Source organism: Micromys minutus (assembly GCF_963924665.1).
Source record: "Micromys minutus genome assembly, chromosome: 21".
In the NCBI taxonomy this organism is placed as follows: Eukaryota; Metazoa; Chordata; class Mammalia; order Rodentia; family Muridae; genus Micromys; species Micromys minutus.
This window is the reverse complement of record NC_137956.1, coordinates 5,711,805-5,730,102: the sequence shown is the minus strand read 5'-3', so window position 1 is coordinate 5,730,102 and position 18,298 is coordinate 5,711,805. Positions and strand designations below refer to the sequence as shown.

General features: G+C 37.2%; 1 protein-coding gene across 4 annotated transcripts in view; it reads left to right on the top strand.

Moving 5' to 3' along the window:
* TCF12 (transcription factor 12) overlaps positions 1-18,298 on the top strand; it is a 241,240-nt gene that overhangs the window by 143,993 nt on the left and 78,949 nt on the right. For all 4 annotated transcript variants that reach the window (XM_080934437.1, XM_080934436.1, XM_080934439.1 and 1 more), the window contains one exon: positions 7,169-7,233. In XM_080934437.1, coding sequence (XP_080790563.1) covers positions 7,169-7,233 — 65 coding nt within the window. The remainder of the gene's footprint in view (positions 1-7,168; positions 7,234-18,298) is intronic.

Genomic DNA, 18,298 nt, shown 5'->3' with positions numbered 1-18,298 from the left:
ACTCACTGATAGGTGGATATTAGCCCGAAAAGCTCAGATACAATTCACAGACCACATGAAGCACAAGAAGGAAGACCAAAGTGCAGATGCTTCAGACTTTCTTAGAAGGGGGAATAAAAATATTCACAGGAGGAAATCCAGAGACAAAGTTTGAAGCAGAGACTGAAGGAAAGGCCATCCAGAGACTGTCCCACCTGGGGATCCAGCCCATATACAGCCACCAAACCCAGACAGTATTGCTGATGCTGAGAAGTGCACCTGATAGGAACCTGATATAGTTGTTTAATGAGAGGCTCTGCCAGAGCATGACAAATACAGAGGCAGATGCTCTCAGCCAACCATTGAACTGAGAACAGGGACTAAACTACTATCCAAAGAGTACACGTGGACGGACTCATAGCTACAGCTACATATGTAGCAGAGGGTGGCCTTGTTGGGCATCAGTGGGAAGAGAAGCTCTCGGTCCTGCCAAGGCTCAATGCCTCAATGTAGGGGAATGTCAGGGAGGGAGGTTTGAGGGGGTGGGTGGGTGGGTGGGTGGATGGACACCCTCATAGAAGCAGGGGGGGAGGGTGGGATAGGGGGTTTCTGCAGGGGAAACCAGGAATGGGGATAACATTTAAAATGTTAATATAATATATCCAATAAAAAGTACTGTTTTTTTTTTTTAATTATTCACTTTACATCCTGCTCACTCCCCCCCCTTCCACTCACTTCCTACCACAATCCTTTCTTTATCCCTCCCCTTCTTTTCTGAGTGGGTGCCCCCCAGGGGGTATCTCCCTACCCCTGGCACTTCGAGTCTCTGGGAAGCGAAGTGCTTCCTCTTGAGGCCAGACAAGGCAGCCCAGCTAGAAGAACATATCCCACATACTGGCAACACACCCTTATCTTTTAAAAGAAGCTGTTAGAGTAAAAGCCCCCTTTTCTATGTTTGAGCAAGTTGCTCCCCAAGTGAGGTCTATGCTGATAGATAGTGTTGGCTTTTAAGTCTTTCAAACAAGAATTTCCAAGTACTTTATAAATGATAATTAAACTGAGCAGGCCTGTGTGAGTGAGTGTTACTGAGTTGACTTTCCTAACAAAATGAAGGAAGGCATTAATGTTAACTTATATCTTGACTGGCTAACATAAAAGAGAAGCAAAGAGTCTAATTTAATAATCAAATTTCCCAAGTCTCAGGCTGGGTGTATGGCTCACTGATAGGAGTAGAATTCCTAGTACTGCCAAAACAATGGTCTGCTTTGTTTTGATCGACTAGGTCAAACTCGGTTATACCCAGTTGTATTGTTCGGTTGCTCGTTTTGTAAGACAGCACCTTATGCTTGTTCAGATTGTCAGTAGGAGTCATAGTACATGGAATTGGCAGTAGGTTTCACTCATAGGAGTGGAGGAACAGCCTGTCCATCCACAAGTGTTAAGTAAATGGCTTTTATATATACTCAAAATGAAAGGGGTAATTTGTGCAGAAGACTGTCACCAAATGTTTGGACTTGACTGTCAAGATTTTGTAGTTTCTCTGAAAAGCACATATAGAAAAAACTCACATGATTTTTGCACTACGATGCTTTAAGTTTGAATACAATAATCTTGATAGAAGTAATTTTTTGAATGTTCATATTTTTTCTAGGTTAATATCTAGGTTTGTACTGCGTATGTGCATACCTTTGTCTTTGTGTGTCTGAGTATTTAAGTTTTAACTGCTCATAGGACATGGAAGCATTTATGTAATGGTGAGTTTAAATTGCAAATTAGTATAACTTACAAAATGAAGAGAAATCATAACTGGCTTTTACAATACAAACAAGGAAACTTTCTAGTTTATGTCTGTACTCAGGAATTGTTTCTGGAATAGTTACTATAATTAGTAATTAATTGGCTAGAAAATTTCAGGGATCTAGGAGTAACAGAAATATAGCAAGGGAACCTAATGTTATTGTTTCTGGCTCTTTCCAGCCCAAAGATAGAAATGTACAGGGGCAAAGTTTTCTGACCTGTCTCACAGCTACTATTATCTGCTTTAATCACCTTTTGGTATCAGAATTCCTAGTAAGAAAAGTAGTGCTAGCAGTGATGCCGTGCAGTGTAAGTAGAACACGTATCATATTCTTGGGCTCAGAGTACCTGGTTAGCACATGCTAGTTACCCAAGCCCACATCCTGAGATGTTGAGAGTGGAGTTGAGAAGTAGAAGGGTGCTTTACCAGAGAATGTACTGAGAAGTGTTATGAAGCCATTAAGGTAGGTGGGAAGTCAAGATTTATGGCTCTCTCCCTTTCTCCCTCCCCCTTCGTAATGAAAGTTTTTTCTAATCTACACATGCCTTAGGATGTGATATAGCTGAGTAGATTTGGAGAACTCAGCAGTACTGAGCTGATGTGGAAACCATGCCTTTGAACTTCAGAAAGCAAGCTTGAATGAATAAACCTTTCTTGTCTAGAACTTAGTTGTCTTTGATCCTTATGTAATACAAATATGTTCTTATGATTTGGAAGATAGAGAATAGAAAATCACCAGTGGTCAATGTGAGACATTTGGACTATATGGCCTCTGAAGTAATTATGCTTTTATCACCTTGTTTCTTTTTCCTTAATGTTGAATAAGTCATGTGGATGGTTACTTTTTTTTTTAAGTAAAAGTAAAAAGAAGCCACATTCAACTTTCTATACAGTAAGAAAATGGAAATTCCTGAATATGTCTCTTAGCACATCAGAATTCCCGGGACTTGCTGGATTCTCCCTGTCTACTTCTAGTCTTACATTTTACTTATGCCATTGATTGGCTTACTGTAGTCACTGTATTTTCCTTTTATCCTTAAGACCCCTTGTTCTTACAGGGTGGGACAACATTAATTAGTATCTAAATGAAAACCTGGTTGTAGAGTCTAGAACTTTGTATTGGGCAAGAGTACAGCTTTTATTTACAAGACCATATTTGTTGAACTACTGCTTGCCCAAATGGCTATATTGTTCTCAAATTCCCTACTCCAAACTCCTGCCTCTGTGTTTCATCTCCATATTCTGGTGAGAGTGGAGTCTGCAGCTCCAAATGCCCCTGTGTCTTCAGGCCACTCTCGCCCCTCATGTGAAGCCCCCTTCCTAATGGTGACTATCCCCTACAGTACCTGCCTCTTTACCGAGCTGCTTCCAGCCACCGCTGAACAGTGACATTGAAAATGAATGCCATTTTCTCTGTGTAAATTAAGGCTCTATTTAACTTGTGGGTGGAAAGGAAGGAAGAAAAGAAGAAAAAGAGAGAGTGTGTGTGTCATGTATAAGACTATAAGCTATATCCAACAAAGGCAGCAGTACTTGATAGGACTTTTAACCACAATGTATTATAGCATTTTCTACAATTTGGCATTGAAAATCTCATAATCCCATTATCTCATAATTGTTTGGAGGAATCCATCTGTTTTCAAGGAAAGTATCTTGTCCAGGTTCTTATGTTCAGATATTTCTTGCTCAGATAGTGTCATTATTTGGGGATGCTGAGGAATTGTTAGGAAGTAGAGCTTCCCTGGCAAGTAGAAGCTACCAGGGGCAAGGACTTGAAAGATACACCACCCAGTTTGGCCTCTGCTTCTGGATCTGCCAGGAACTAAGACACTGAGTGATGTCTTACACTTGAACAACTACTGACAGAGCAGCCCACAGTTCCTTTGCCTTCCCTGCCATATGCATTCCCAGTAAGTACAATTCAAACCCAGGCTCCTCTGTCCTGAGCATTTGTCATAGAGCTGCCCCACACTCCTGCTTGTGACCCACCGACCTCTGCCTCCTGAGCACTGGGGTCAGAGCATGCATCACTGCAAACAGCTCTCAACTAGGAAGTTCTTGGAAAATAACTAGTTTCACATGATGAAAGGTAAAAGGAAAACATAATTCTATTTCAAAATCTCATTCGAATAAATACTATTTTTATAGCAAGTGATCTGTTTACTTTATCAAGACTTGTAATGTGTATTATTCTCATCTCATGTTAATAATCATCCCCTCTGACTTGAGTATACCTATGAAAGGAAAATAACTTAGAAATATTTATAGACAAAGGTCTAAAACTAAATTTTTGAATATTTATTTACTGTTATGGGGATAGATACACACATGCCATGATTGCACATGTGTAGTTCAGAGGACACCTTATTGGACTTGGTTCCATCTGTCCCTCTGACATGGGTTCTGAGCATCAAACACTTACCTGCCAAACCATCTCAGTGGGCCCAATTTTACATTTTTCTGAATTATCTCAGTCATTAAGATTCTAAAGGACTTTATTGATGATCAGGCTGACACCCACATGTTCTTTTGTTCTCTTTTCTGCCTTAACTTGTTTAAGTTCGTACTAGTACATTTGAGTCTGAATACAATATGTTTTAGGTTGTTTGTTAGCTTTGAAGTGTTTCGGAGCCTGTTTTTAATTGATAAATAATTACATTTCTGGCTTGCAGTATGTAATATGTGTTGTTGATGATTGAATCAACTTTGTCTATGGATTACTAATGTTTGAGGATAGGGATTTCTCAGATAGGAAGGGCTTTGTGTCTCAGCCATGAAGTTGATACTATACTGTGTTAAGTGACTGTCTGTACAGAGGCACTGCCTTGACAGGACCAACAGAATCTCCCCATTCTGTCTTGCCAAGTATGTGAGGTAAGAGCTGGTTCCAGGATAGGAACTATGGAAAACTTTTAATATCTCATAAACTAACGTTTCAAAGAATAAGATGTCTATAAATGGAGGTGTGAACCAGCCTTAATTTTTTCCCCACTGAACTTTTTAAGTCATTCTGAGTTAACATTTCCTTTATGTGTCTGTGATCCTCTTGCTTCAGGAAGGATTTTTAGTCCATTAACTTATTATGGATATTTTTAACATTAAAATTCTTTGTTTAAAAATTATGATAAGAATGGAGCTACAGCTTGGTTTAGTGGTGCCTACCTCTAATCTTAGCAAGTTAGTCCCTATAATCTCAAGTGGCAGAGGATAGCCAGTAAACTACAGGAGAGCCAGAGGACTACAGAAGGGACACTCTCACCCCAGCCCCACACGCTTCTCAGGATTGCCATGGTCTCAAAGCCAACCTGAGCTCTGTAGCAAAATTCAGTCTCAAAAAAGAAAAGGGTTTGTTTGTTTGTTTTAAAGGAGGACAAAGAAAGGTTCAAGATACACACACACACACACACACACACACACACACACACACACACACACACACACTCACACACTCACACACTGTATCCCAGTAGCTAAGAGGCTGGGATCATCTCTTTGGCACTTTGGTAATAGCTAAGCTGCTACAGATTTTGTGCATTTACAATGTTATTAGGTGGTAGGTTCACAGACTTTTGTGATTCTACAGTGTCATTAGGTGGTAGGTTTACAGACTTTTGTGCATCTACAGTGTTATCAAATGGTAGGTTTAGAGTTACCCAACTTTGGCTACTTGTGCATCTCACCTATGTGTAAACTTTTTAAATTATCAGATTATCCATTTTACATTAAATTCAGCCACATGATAATAACTCAGTAATATGTAATTATAGTAAAGCTCACATAATCTTTAAATTATTTGGGTAAATTCTCATTAAAGTTACATAGTAACAGTTTATCTTGAAATGGAGAAAAACATCTTGGCATTGTTTTTTACTCCATTTTTGACATCTTTGTCAACTTGTGTTAACTTTGCCGAAGTAATAAGCAATATGTCATTGTGATGAAGTATTTGGTGAAAAGTATTTAGTTATTATGTTTTCAAATTTGTTTTACTGAATATACATAAATTATTAAAAACAAATGACTAGTACTGGAGAGATGGACCAGAGATTAAGATCACTTGGCTGCCCTTTTAGAGGATTCAGGTTTGAGATACCTAGCAACCACATGGAGTCTCAAAACTGTCAGTTAACATCAGTTCCTGTGAATCCAATGCCCTCTCTGGCCTCTGTGAGCGCCAGGTATTAATTAGTACACGGGCATAATGTAGGCAAAATATTCATACACAAAAAATAAAAATAGATGTTTTAAAGCAAAAAAGGTGGTATGGATGCTCTATTAAAAAATTAATAAAGTAGCTGGAGAGATGGCTCAGTGGTTAAGATATCTGTGTGTTCTTAGCACGCATATAGAAGCTGGGCATGCCAGTAATCCCAGTAGGGGCTGTAGTAGGAGACAGGAGGATCTCAGCATTTATTGGCCAGCTAACCTGTCTTAATCAGAAAGATCCATGTTCAGTGAGCGACACTTGGAGAAGTAAGCTGGAGAGCAGAAATACCTGACATTGACATTTGCACACTCACAAAGACAGGTAAGTACACACACAGGTGCACGTATGTATACCATAAGCACAAGCACATATACATACTTACACGATCTGCACATATAGACTTAAAAATTGCTGCTGTTAGTGTGAGTGGTGTGAGATACTCATTGTCCCCTCAGGAGCTAGCAGTGTTGCTCCAGTACTTGGCTGGCTGACTTCAGAACTGTCTGTGTCCCAAAAGAAATTCTGAAGGAAAGTGCATACTATCAGTGAATGCAGGAAGGAATAAGGAACACCTTTGAAACTGACCAATAGCCAGCCATTTCTGCAATGTATATAACCTGGAAGAAGCTACATATTACAACATGCAAGAGCATTTATTCATGACCCACAAAATTGGAAAATTTTCAGCGGGAAAGTAAACTGTGCTTTTGTGTTTATAAGAAGACAGCAATAAAATTTTTGCTGAAATTGTATCATCAGTTTATCTCAAAAATATAGCATTGTGTGAAAATGCAGATTTCAAAGGTATATATCATATAATTCCATCATTTTTAATGTATTCAAATAGTTTGTATTGTTTGAGTGCATAAACATATATCATTCACAAAACTATACATGATACTCACAGACAACAACTTTATAATAGAACTGTATGTGTCGATGTTCCGTCATCTTCCGTCACTTCTGAGAAATAAAAAATGTCCATTTTGAAGTAAATATGTGTGAAGTCCTCTGTGAGTTATGTTGTTCACTATTTAGGTATCAGTTTATTCTTTTGACAGTATTTTTAGTGACGACACATTTATGGTCAAGTATTTACTGCGACTAGAATGAATAGTCTTTAAGCTGAATTGATTGTCCATCGATGAAGTTTTTTATACAAAGTTGTTTTTTGGTCTTAACAGGGAAAGCATCAGAGAGAGGCTCATTTTCCTTGTACAGCAGAGACTCTGGGTTATCAGGCTGTCAGGTAAGTTCAGTGACGTTTACACTTCCTTAATGATAGAGAAGATAAAAGTCTGTCTACATGATTTCACCATTATGCATTCATATAATTTTGTGACTTTGTGTGATAGGGTTGTTTTGTTTTTAGTAGCTCAACATATCTTCTTTTTTCATTCTTCCATCTTAAGATGGTTTCCTTTTTTCAACCGAGATTTTCTTAACTTCCATTTAATTGGAGACAAAGTAGACAAAGGTTCTCTGCTTTCTAGATGCATCTTACTTCTGGAAATAAGTTCTCACATAGTGCCATAGGAAAAGCAAATTGTCAGTGCATGCATTGAAGAGCATGGATTAACACGTGTAGCTTGAATTGTTGTCCTGGTGGCTATGCTGTTGCCATGAGAAACTTTCCTGGTATCATACAGCTCCACAAGTATTTCAGGCCTCAGCTGGCTTTGTACTGGGGACTTTCTTCTATACTTACAGGTTTTTCACATAGTTTGTTTTTGCCAGTGGTCATCTTTTTCACTGTTTTCTTATGGAATTTCTAATATAGTCTCACCCCTCAAACAAAAACAAAAAACAGGCAATCTTTTTGGGACTTGGTCTAATCTAAGCCATGAGTATCTTGAGTCATATTAATCATTATACTAATAATAACACTCTGGTTAATAATATTCATAATTACTAGCAAATATAGTAGTGATAGTCACAATAATTGATTTGTTAAATGCAACAGCTGCCCCATGAGTTAACATGGTGGCCTCACACCTATAATCCCAGAATCTGAGGCTGAGAGGCTTGAAGATTGCCAAGTTTGAGGCCAGCATAAGCTACAAAGTAAGACCATATCTTTGAAATAAATAAACAAAAATCCCTTATCTCTGGTTTCAGTTACCCACAGTCAACTTTGTTTTGAAAATATGAAATGGAAAATTTCAGAATCAAACCATTTGTCAGTTTTAAATTGCATGACATTGTGAGTTGTGTGATGAACCATCTAGAATATGAGTCACTCCTTTGTGTAATATATTCATCTGTACTATGCAGACATTAGTGTTGGTTCTCAAATTGTCTTATTGTTGTACCATAGTGCTTGTGTTAAAAAAAAATCCTTAATTTAGCCAATAATACCCCAACATGTAAGACTATTAAGACTGCCACTTGGGACGTGCCAAAAGAAACCCTAAAAATGTTTTCTTTGAGAAAAAGATTAAAGTTCCCAACTCGATAAAGGAGGAAGTATATATTCTGACATTGCTAAGATCTGCAGTGTTTTAAAATGCTCACAGTGAATCTTCTCAGCAACTCATCATTCAGACTAACAAGCAGGTGTTGTTCAGGGATAGTTTTCACGGTTTTATATACAACAAGTAGTATACCTAAGCTGATGTTTGAAGTTTTTGTCTATGGTGTGACTGCTTCAGGAAGAGCCTCTCACATTCTTAGTTTATGCTCCAATGTCCTTCTCTTTTACTGACTTTGGTTAAAGAGAGAACTAGGAGCTTGCTTATTTATCGTGCATCCTAGGAGCCTGGATTCACATGAGTATTAAAGGGACTGTTTGACAGCTGTTCACAAACATAGATCAAGAAGTTCCATGGAAATTCATAGACAGTAAAACAACAAAGCTTAAGACGTACAGTGCACATGTGACAATATGTTTCTAAAAAATGTACAGCACAAGTTATGACCCTAGAGAGGAGCTCCATAGTACAGCAAGGCAGTGAAAAGGTTGTGTTAAAGCCAGGACAGGCATCAGTGAAGACAGAGGGATTCCTTGCTGTGAAAAGAACAATGGTTCTGTTCTTTATCACTGTTCCTAGCTCTCACAGTGCTGCACTGTTGGAGAAATTATGGTGGATAACACCAGCTGATTTGAGTCCTGAAGATAAGCTTGGGAAACTCAAACTATAAAAATTAAGATGTTGTCAGGCATGGTGCTTCCCATACTTTCGGCACTCCAGAGACTGAAGCAGGAAAGGCACCAAGTTCTGAGACTCCTTGTCCCTTTCTTACAGTAACCCTATCTTACATGACTGTCTTTTTTTTTTTTTTTTACTTTATTTTAAAAAACAAAGATAAATGTACAAATTTTCAGCATTTTTGCATAAAAGTATATGAATACACTTTTTGAGGTTATAATTAAGTATTTGTGGGTACATATACATACACATATGTATATATGTAACAATAATATAGGAAAAGAGGCTATTAATTTGAGGGGATAGGAGAGAAACTAGGAGGGGCTGTAGGGAGGAAAGGGGGATGTGATACAGTTCTATTTTAATTAAAATATATTCTTTTTGTTGTTGTTGTTGAACTTCACACAGTCTGTGAGTTGTTTCTGGGGTGTTCAGAGCCTTCTGGGGTTAGTATCCCACTATCAGTGACTGCATATTATGTCTGTTCTTTTGTGACTGGGTTATCTCACTCAGGATGATATTCTCTAGATGCATCCATTTTCTTAAGAATTTCGTTAAGTCATTGTTTCTGATAGCTGAGTAGTACTCCATTGTGTAAATGTACCACAACTTTTGTATCCATTCATCTACTGAAGGACATCTATCTGGGTTCTTTCCAGCTTCTGGCTTTTATAAATAGAGCTGCTATGAACATTGTGGTGCATATATCTTTGTTGTATGTTGGAGCGCCTCTGGGGTAAATGCCCAGAAGTGGAATAACTGGGTCTTCAGGTAGTACTATGTTCATTTTTCTGAGGAACCGCCAGACTGATTTCCAGAGTTACACGACTGTCTTAATAGGAATGTTCACAATGGTAATGATGAACAAAGAGAAAAACATATTAACTCTGATTCAGAGTAAAACTTATATTACAAATAATGTGGGATTTTAATGGATAAGAAGTAAAAACTATGCTTAACCAATTGCTACTTTGTCATAAATAGTCACAAATGACAAGGATTAAAAGGAAGATAAATAGTGACTACAAAATTCTATCCAAATGCCACCTTTAGTATTTTTCTTCAACAGCATACTCCAAGGAACAGTAACTCTGCTGTAATGTATATAAAATGTTGCTGACATTCTACAAGATTCAGGCTAATTTAATAATGCCTGATGGGCCTTATTTCATGTGAAGATGATGTAATAATACATTACTAAATGAGTCTTCTCATATTACTTTCAATCACAGAACTGATGGGCCATTAAATGGAAAGGGGCATAGTAGTTTTACTGGAAGTACTGATAGATCATTGTGCAATTGAATTTTTAATTGATCCAGCACAGGGGCTAATTGGGCCATTTTTATTAAATTAATGATAGACATTACCTTTTAAACTGCCTAGCAATGTGAGAATTCTTTTATCATTATGATCATTTTTTCTGATACTTCTTATACAAATATGTGTTTGAACAGCTTAAATAAAAATTTCAGAGCCTTAAAAGATAGCAGTGTTAGTTTTTACACCCCAGAAGGTCAAGGCTTTATCTAAGTGCATTATGAAACCCTTAGGAGTAAGCACTTTAAAAACTTGGTAAGCTGTATATATATATATATAGGCATTGAATTCAAAAGTGCTGAGAGTAAGAATATTTGGAAAATGTGACAAATGTGTGTACACCTATTGAAAACTTTAAGTAAAGCAAAAATGTATAGTGTTAGAAATAGATTTATGTAAAGGAAGATGTGGAGATCTCAAGTGCTGGAGAGATGGCTCGGCCATTAAGAGCACTGTCTGCTTTTGCAGAGATATCTGGTTTGGTTCTGAGCTCCTACAACAGCAGCTCACACATAACATAATCTTCTGCTCTCTGGGCACTAGGCACTCAAGTGGCATACAGACATATATGTATGTATGTACACATGCATGTATGTATGTACAGGCAAAACACTGATCCATGCAAAGTAAAAATTTTAAAAATAAACAAGATTTGAAGATGTTTTCCTCAACAATGGACAATATAATAGCACAAAATCTTAGTAATAGAACTAAATTAACTCAACACATTGTCTTTATTGGTATTTACAGACCTCTGTATCCAACAGTTGAAAAATGTCAGTTTCTTCCAAGGATATATGTTAATCAGGAGGTGGTATGAATCACACACCAGCTCATAAAATCAGTGTCAATGAAGTACAAAGGATTGAACGTACAGAGCAGGTATTTCTGACCACGTGACAGTAGAAGCCAACAAGATACCCTTAAACCATAAATGTTCAGCAACCATATTGAATCCCATACCGTGGAAAAGAGAAAGATAACTCAGAAATGTTGTTCTCTGACCTCCCCATTCACTCACATGCCAACTCCATATATGCACAAAACCACATAATAATAGCAAAGCAATTCTAAAACTCATGAAACATTAAGGTATAAGTCTAACAGAATATAAGATTTTAATTGAGAAAATATGTAGCACAACACAGCTGGGAGAAATAAAAAATTAGAGCAGAGATATAGGATGCTAGTGAATATGAAGAGTATTATTGACATTTTATTTCTTCCTAAATTGGGCTATAAATATAATATGATTCCAATCAGAGTACCAACAAACTTTATAGATACTGACAAGGATATTTAAAAGTTCATTTTCAAAGATAGAAGATGGCAATGAAATGATTCAGAGGGTAATATATTATTAGCTGCTCAGCCTGGCAACCTGACTTTAGTTCCTGGAAGCCACAAAGTAGACAGAACTAACTTCCTATAAGTTGTTCTTTGATCTCTATAACTGTTCACATGTTTCTTTGTACACACACAATGAATAAATAAATGTAGCTAATTTTTAAGTTAAAGACAAAAGATTAAGAAACCAAAATGGGCTGGAGAGATGACTAAGTGGTTAAGAGCACTGGCTACTCTTTCAGTGGTCATGAGTTCAATTCCCAGCAACCACATGGTGGCTCACAACCATCTATAACAGAATCTGATGTCCTCTTCTGGCATGCAAGCATATATGTAGATTGAGTACTCATACATTAGATAAATAAATAAATATTTCAAAAGAAAAAAACAAAACAGCCAGCCAGTAGTGGTGCACACATTTAATTCCAGTACTTGGGAGGTAGAGACAGCTAAACATCTGTGAGTTCAAGGGCAGCCTCTTCTACAGAGGGAGTTCCAGGACAGCCAGGGCTACAGAGAAATCCTGTCTTAGGGGGAAAGAAAATCAGACAATTTTGAAAAGAAGGGTAGACTTACCATGTTTTCGTTGTTTACTTCACAGCAATACTAATAATAGAAGGACAGTGTTTGTAGATGGACACACACCTCAAAGAACAGAGCAGAAAGCTGAGAAAGGGCCTTTGGCTAGATGATGTTTTATGTTGATACAAACAATTCAATCTCTATTGCATACAGTACTGAAGTAACTGTATAGTTCGTGTGGGAAAAGGGAACTTTTATTTCTTATACCATTTAAACTGGTTTGAAGTGGAACTTAAATTTGAAAGCTAAAGTAATAATACTTTGAGGAAAAATGTATATGAATGTTATCATGTATCTATCAACAAATAAATATTACTTTATAAAAAAGAGAAGTGTGTGTTTGCGCACGTGTGTGTGCTTTCCTGAATATGTGCCACATGTCTGCAGTGCCCATGGGGGCCAGATTTCTAGAGCTGGAGTTAGAGGCGGTTGTAAGCTTTCTGATGTGCCCACTGGGAATTAACTGGGCTCCCGGTAAGAACAGTAAGCACTCTTAACCACTGAGCTATCTCTTCCAACCACCCACAGAAATTCTTATAAAAGAGGTGGGATGCATGAGACATAAGAGAAATACTGATAAATTTAACCAGAATCCCATTTCCCCCAAAATGGACACCATCCTCTGAAGCTGCTGTGGTTTTTATCCAGGTTCTGAATGTGGTGGTATTAGCACATTTGTGGCCCTTTCTATGCTTGTATTCTGGGATAATTTCAAAACACTGATCATTTCTACTTGGAACAGATTGCAAAACATGAATTATTTCAGCAACCTAAGTAATTGTTTTAAGTGCTATGTAGCTTTTTATTTGAGGTCATTCTCTTATAAACTTGAAATTTAATAATTTTTAAAAGAAATTTAAAATGCTTTTTTATTAAATGCTTTCTCTTTTATTCTTTTATTGAATAGAAAATGTCAAAGAAACAAGTCAATGTATATTTTAAGTTTGTTTAGAACATAAAGAAATAAACTAAGTATTTTCTTGTTTTAGTTAAGAATTGTGTTTAGTTAAGAATTGATTCAAACAACAGACTAGTAGATCTGCCATCTACAGGCTGGTGGAAACAAGCTATGTACATGTAGAAGATAATTACAATAATTGAATAAAGTATAATCTCAAGTTATGTGGGTATAATTTATACCCGAAAAGTTAATGTGATTTTGATATAAGGAAATGTTTTAAATGAATGTATAACATTCCAAGGCCATACAGAATGGATTAAATTTGCCATAGTAAAGAGAAGGCATGCTGGGGAAAGACAGCAGGACCTCCTGCATCTTTTCCTGCTTCCTTCCTTATATGACCCAGCCAAAGAATAAAGACTGTGAGGGCACTTGCTTGTCTGTGTCTCTGCTGACTTACTTAAATTATGACAAGTAGAAGGTGTCAACAATCTGTTAAGCACAGAAAATAGTATGTGTTCTAGCAATAATAACATTTTTGTTTGGCTTTGTAGCTTACTTAATAGTGGGAGATGGATGAATTACAAGGGAAAAAACTGGCATACCTACCAAGGGAGTTTACTATTTACCCTGCAGGAGTTTTAACATAAATGGAGGCATGATTAAAAACAAAAGGAAAAGGCTTCTTAGTAACCTGAGATTCTGATATGGATTTATGGGAGATTGACCAAAGACATGGAAGCTGTATTGGAAATATCATTATTCCAGGTCATACAAAGAGAACTGTGAAGTGGCAGATATGTATAACACTTATTAATTTTAAATTATCAGCAAATAGCTTTTTAAAGAAAAGTTTAAATTAGACACAATATAAATCCAGTACTTGCTAGTCTGAGGCGGGAGGATCAACATTCAAAGTCACCCTGACGACTTAATGATTCTGGCAAGTCAGAGTTATATCATGGAACTATGTCTCCAAAAAAAAAAAAAAAAAAAATCAAACAAGATTGTGGGAAATGGCTCAGCAGTTAAGAGTGTATACTACCCTTGCAGAAGACCAAGGGTTGGTTCTCAGTGCTGACATTGGATAGCTTATAGCTACTTTAACTTGGTCCATGGGATCCAGAGCCCTCTTCTGGCTACCTTAGGCACCCAAACATAACAAACTAGCACATATATACAGGCACAGGTATACACACATAATTAAAAATAAATAAAGGTATTTTTTAAAAAAGCAAACAAAAGTAAAAGTTACCACTCTCCCATGTATATAAAAATAAGTAACTTCATCTTATCAGTAAATAAATTTTAAAATGATGTTACAAAACTGATTGAAGTGAGAATTCAAACATTGAGCCAAAATACAACTTGTGGAATTACAAAATCACTATAGAATGAGAACAGATAGCTTGCAGACATGCCACAGACTAAGCGGACTAAGCAGGCTGCCAGCAAAGTCCACCTACTTTCTAGTTGGAAATTGGCAATTTCTATTCATTACAGATTGGTAACATCTTTCTGCCTCAGTGTCAGGAATTGTCTAGTAGTAGCACATAAGTCTGTACACTTTTTCTATCTGGTTCTTTACAAAACATGCTCTGCTTTTGATATAATAGTTTTCCATCAAGAAAATAATTTCTTCCCGAGCAAGCATGTGTTTCTGATAATTGTTATAATCAGAGCCTGTTATTTGTGGCCAGTGGTGAACTTCTAGCCTTTTCTTTTTCCACAAGAATTAAAGAAGGTTTTAAAAAGACAGCCAACCTGTGATTGGTTGAAAGAAATATCCCCCATATTCTCAGGCATTTGAAACGTGGTTCCCAGTTGGTGGAGCTGGTTGGGAGGTGTGGAAAGTGTGGCCTTGCTGGAGAAAGTATGTTACTCAGGTCAGGCTTTAAGAGTTCAAGTACTTAAGCCACTCTTTGTTCCCTATCTCCACTTCATTCTTGTGTTTCAAGATGTGAGCACTTCATTTCTGCTCCAGCCATGCAGTTACTTACTGCCATGCTTCCCCACCATAAACGACTATTCTTTCTGGTGAACCATAAGCTATATAAACGTTTTCTTCTATAAGGAGCCTTGGCCATGTTTTGTTTTTTATCACAGCAATAGAAAAGTAACTGATAGAAAATGTACTATAGGTACCTTGCCCTTCATTTGAATTATTACTATTATTAGAACAAGAAAGCTGAGCTATATAATTTTCTGGACCAAATATATTTCAAAACAGTTATAAGTTAAAGCTCATTTGGTGAAGATATTACAAATAATAATGTAAATTGCAACTTTATCATATAGAGAAGATAAAATAATTTAGGATGTTTAATATAAAGTAGCAATAGGAGGGATTTGGGAGATGATTCAGTCAATAAAGTACTTGTCACACATGCATTAAGACTTAAATTTGGATCCCCAGGACTCAAGCAAATAATGGCAACATGTATCTTTAACCATGTCAGGGAGATGGAGCTCATTTACCAGGCACCCTAGCCAATCGATACCCAGCCTGTACCTAGCTCCAAGACTCATGACAAGTTCTCGTATCAAAAGTAACTTGAAGAGCTGTAGAAGGCAACTGGCATTTGGACTAGATATATATGTACACCTACATGCACACTTACATACCCCCCACACAAACGTGTGCATACAGGTGTACACATAAAACATCAAAAGACATAAACTCCTTGGTTCTAATCCCCATTCAGTCTGAGACTCTTGCCATTGAGGAAATTAAGGATTTTTTTTCCCTGCTCACAGCCAAGAAAATGGATGCCAAATCTGATAAGAGCAAGAACAAAGAGTTCAGTCCTCACAGCCCACACAGTAAAAGAAGAAAAAAAACTGACTTCAGCAAGTTTTGCGCGCACGCATGCACACACACACACACACACACACACACACACAAGTAATTGAATGAATAAATACGTAAATAAGTTTTTAATGTGAAAAAATAAAAAAATTTTAAATTAGAATCAATTCTGTGATTCCTATAGTGACAAGCAAAAGGCTTTCTGACTGTTATTGGTGATCCTTATAAGGCAGAACACTGGAAATTATTATTGATATTAAATTATATATGTGGTTAAGTCTCGCTCTTTTATAACCAGTAGACTAAATACCTAACTTGCTAAAAGTCCTTCCCAGAAAAAAATGCAAGTAACATCTCTTCCTTCTTCAAAAACCAAGGTATAATTTCACAGTTAACCCTGGGAAATGAATGTTTACTGGGTTTCCCTGCAGAGCATAGGTGAGGTTTTTGCATGTGTGTAGGTGATTCTCTCCTGTCCCCCAGCAGCCACAGCTAGAAAGCCTTTACCCAACAAGAATGAAAGTTTCCCCATAGCCATATAGCTGGAACTTCTTCTCTCCCAAACCTATATACTCTAGCCCCTCCCCCAAGTCACGTGCAGTTAAGGGAGAGTTTCATCCAGCAGGTAGTAGAGAGATGCAGGGTACTCAGATGAAGGTCTTGTGACCCTTTTCCTTTCTACTCCTTCATGAGGAGCCCAGTTTCAGTAGTTCTTTTTGCAAGGGAACACAGCTGAAATCACAAAGATGATGGTTGCTTGGCTTCAAAGACAGCCACTCACATCACAAAACAGCAAGTGATTAAATTTGATATAGTGATCAGATTTGCAGGTCTGTTGGACAAGTTGATGTGGGTGATGCATTGTGACCCTTTTTTTTTTTAAACCTTACAATCATTATTGCTACTGCTGCTTACTATCCAAATAACTTGAAGCCTCATCTACCTAAGACTAAATAGCTGATAAATGTCAGTTCTGAGGAGAGAATGGATGAGGTAATAGGCCCCGTGTTCTAGGTTTCAAAGGAAGGAAATAAAACCATGATTAAACTTTGGAACTGGGAGAAAAAGTCAAGATACAGTGTCATGAGGTACAAGAGCAAGTGCAGTAGGAAGGGTGGTCTCTTTACAGGCAGGAGACTGTCACAGAGAATGTTGGACTTTGCTTCTCACTGTGCTGCAGAGTTCTCTTTGGAAGACTGGGTGGTGATTGAAGGACTGGAGGGGACAAGAAGGATAGGAAGGCACAGCTATCTGTTAGAACAAAGTTCAACTTCTGCTGTCGGAGTGTTCTCTTTAAAGTAGCATATGAAAGGGTCCAAGACACATAGTGGTGAGAAAAAAAATGAAGATCTGAACCATGTCATTTAATCTGGGCTTAATGAGTTTAGAACATAGTAAAACAAAATCTGTGGGAGAGAAATCTTAATGTATCAGGTAATAAACAGTTATAATTTTTTACCAACGAGAATTAGATTTTTGCAAGAAGTTTTTTCAAGGAAAATTCTTCACTCACTGTTTCTGTTGAGTTGTGCTTTGAAATATAGATTAAATACTTGAAACATAAAAACTTGTACCTACACAATAAATCTTACATAATAAGTGATTATTACAGTTTCAGAGATTGTCAGTTTTGAACACTTGGAAATAGTATAATAGTATACTTTTTAGTGACCGTTCTCATTTCTGTAATCAGATATATCATACAAGAAGCAACTTAAAGGAGAAGGTATGTTTGGCTCACAATTAAGAGTACCTTCCATCCTAAAGAGGAAGGCATGTCAGGAGGACTTTAAATCAGGTCATGGATCTAGTTAGGAAGCAGGGAACGATGAATGCTGGTACTCAGGTCACTTTCTCTTTTCCTTTTTAAAGATTCATTTATTACTTGTTTATGTGTACAATATTCTACCTGCATGTATGCCTGCAGACCAGAAGGTGGCATCACGTTACATTACAGATGGTTGTGAGCCACCTGTGGTTGCTGGGAGTTGAACTCCGAACCTCTGGATGAGCAGCCATCTCTCCAATCCTACTTTCTCCTTTTTATCCAATATAGAATATTGGCTCATGGACTGCCCACATTGAAGGTGGATTTCTCCCTTTTCATTAATTCTTTATAGAAACACTATCATAGAATCCAAGAATGTCTTTTTATGTTGATTATTTTCTAAGCCAGTCAAATTGCCAACCAAGATGTGCTACTACA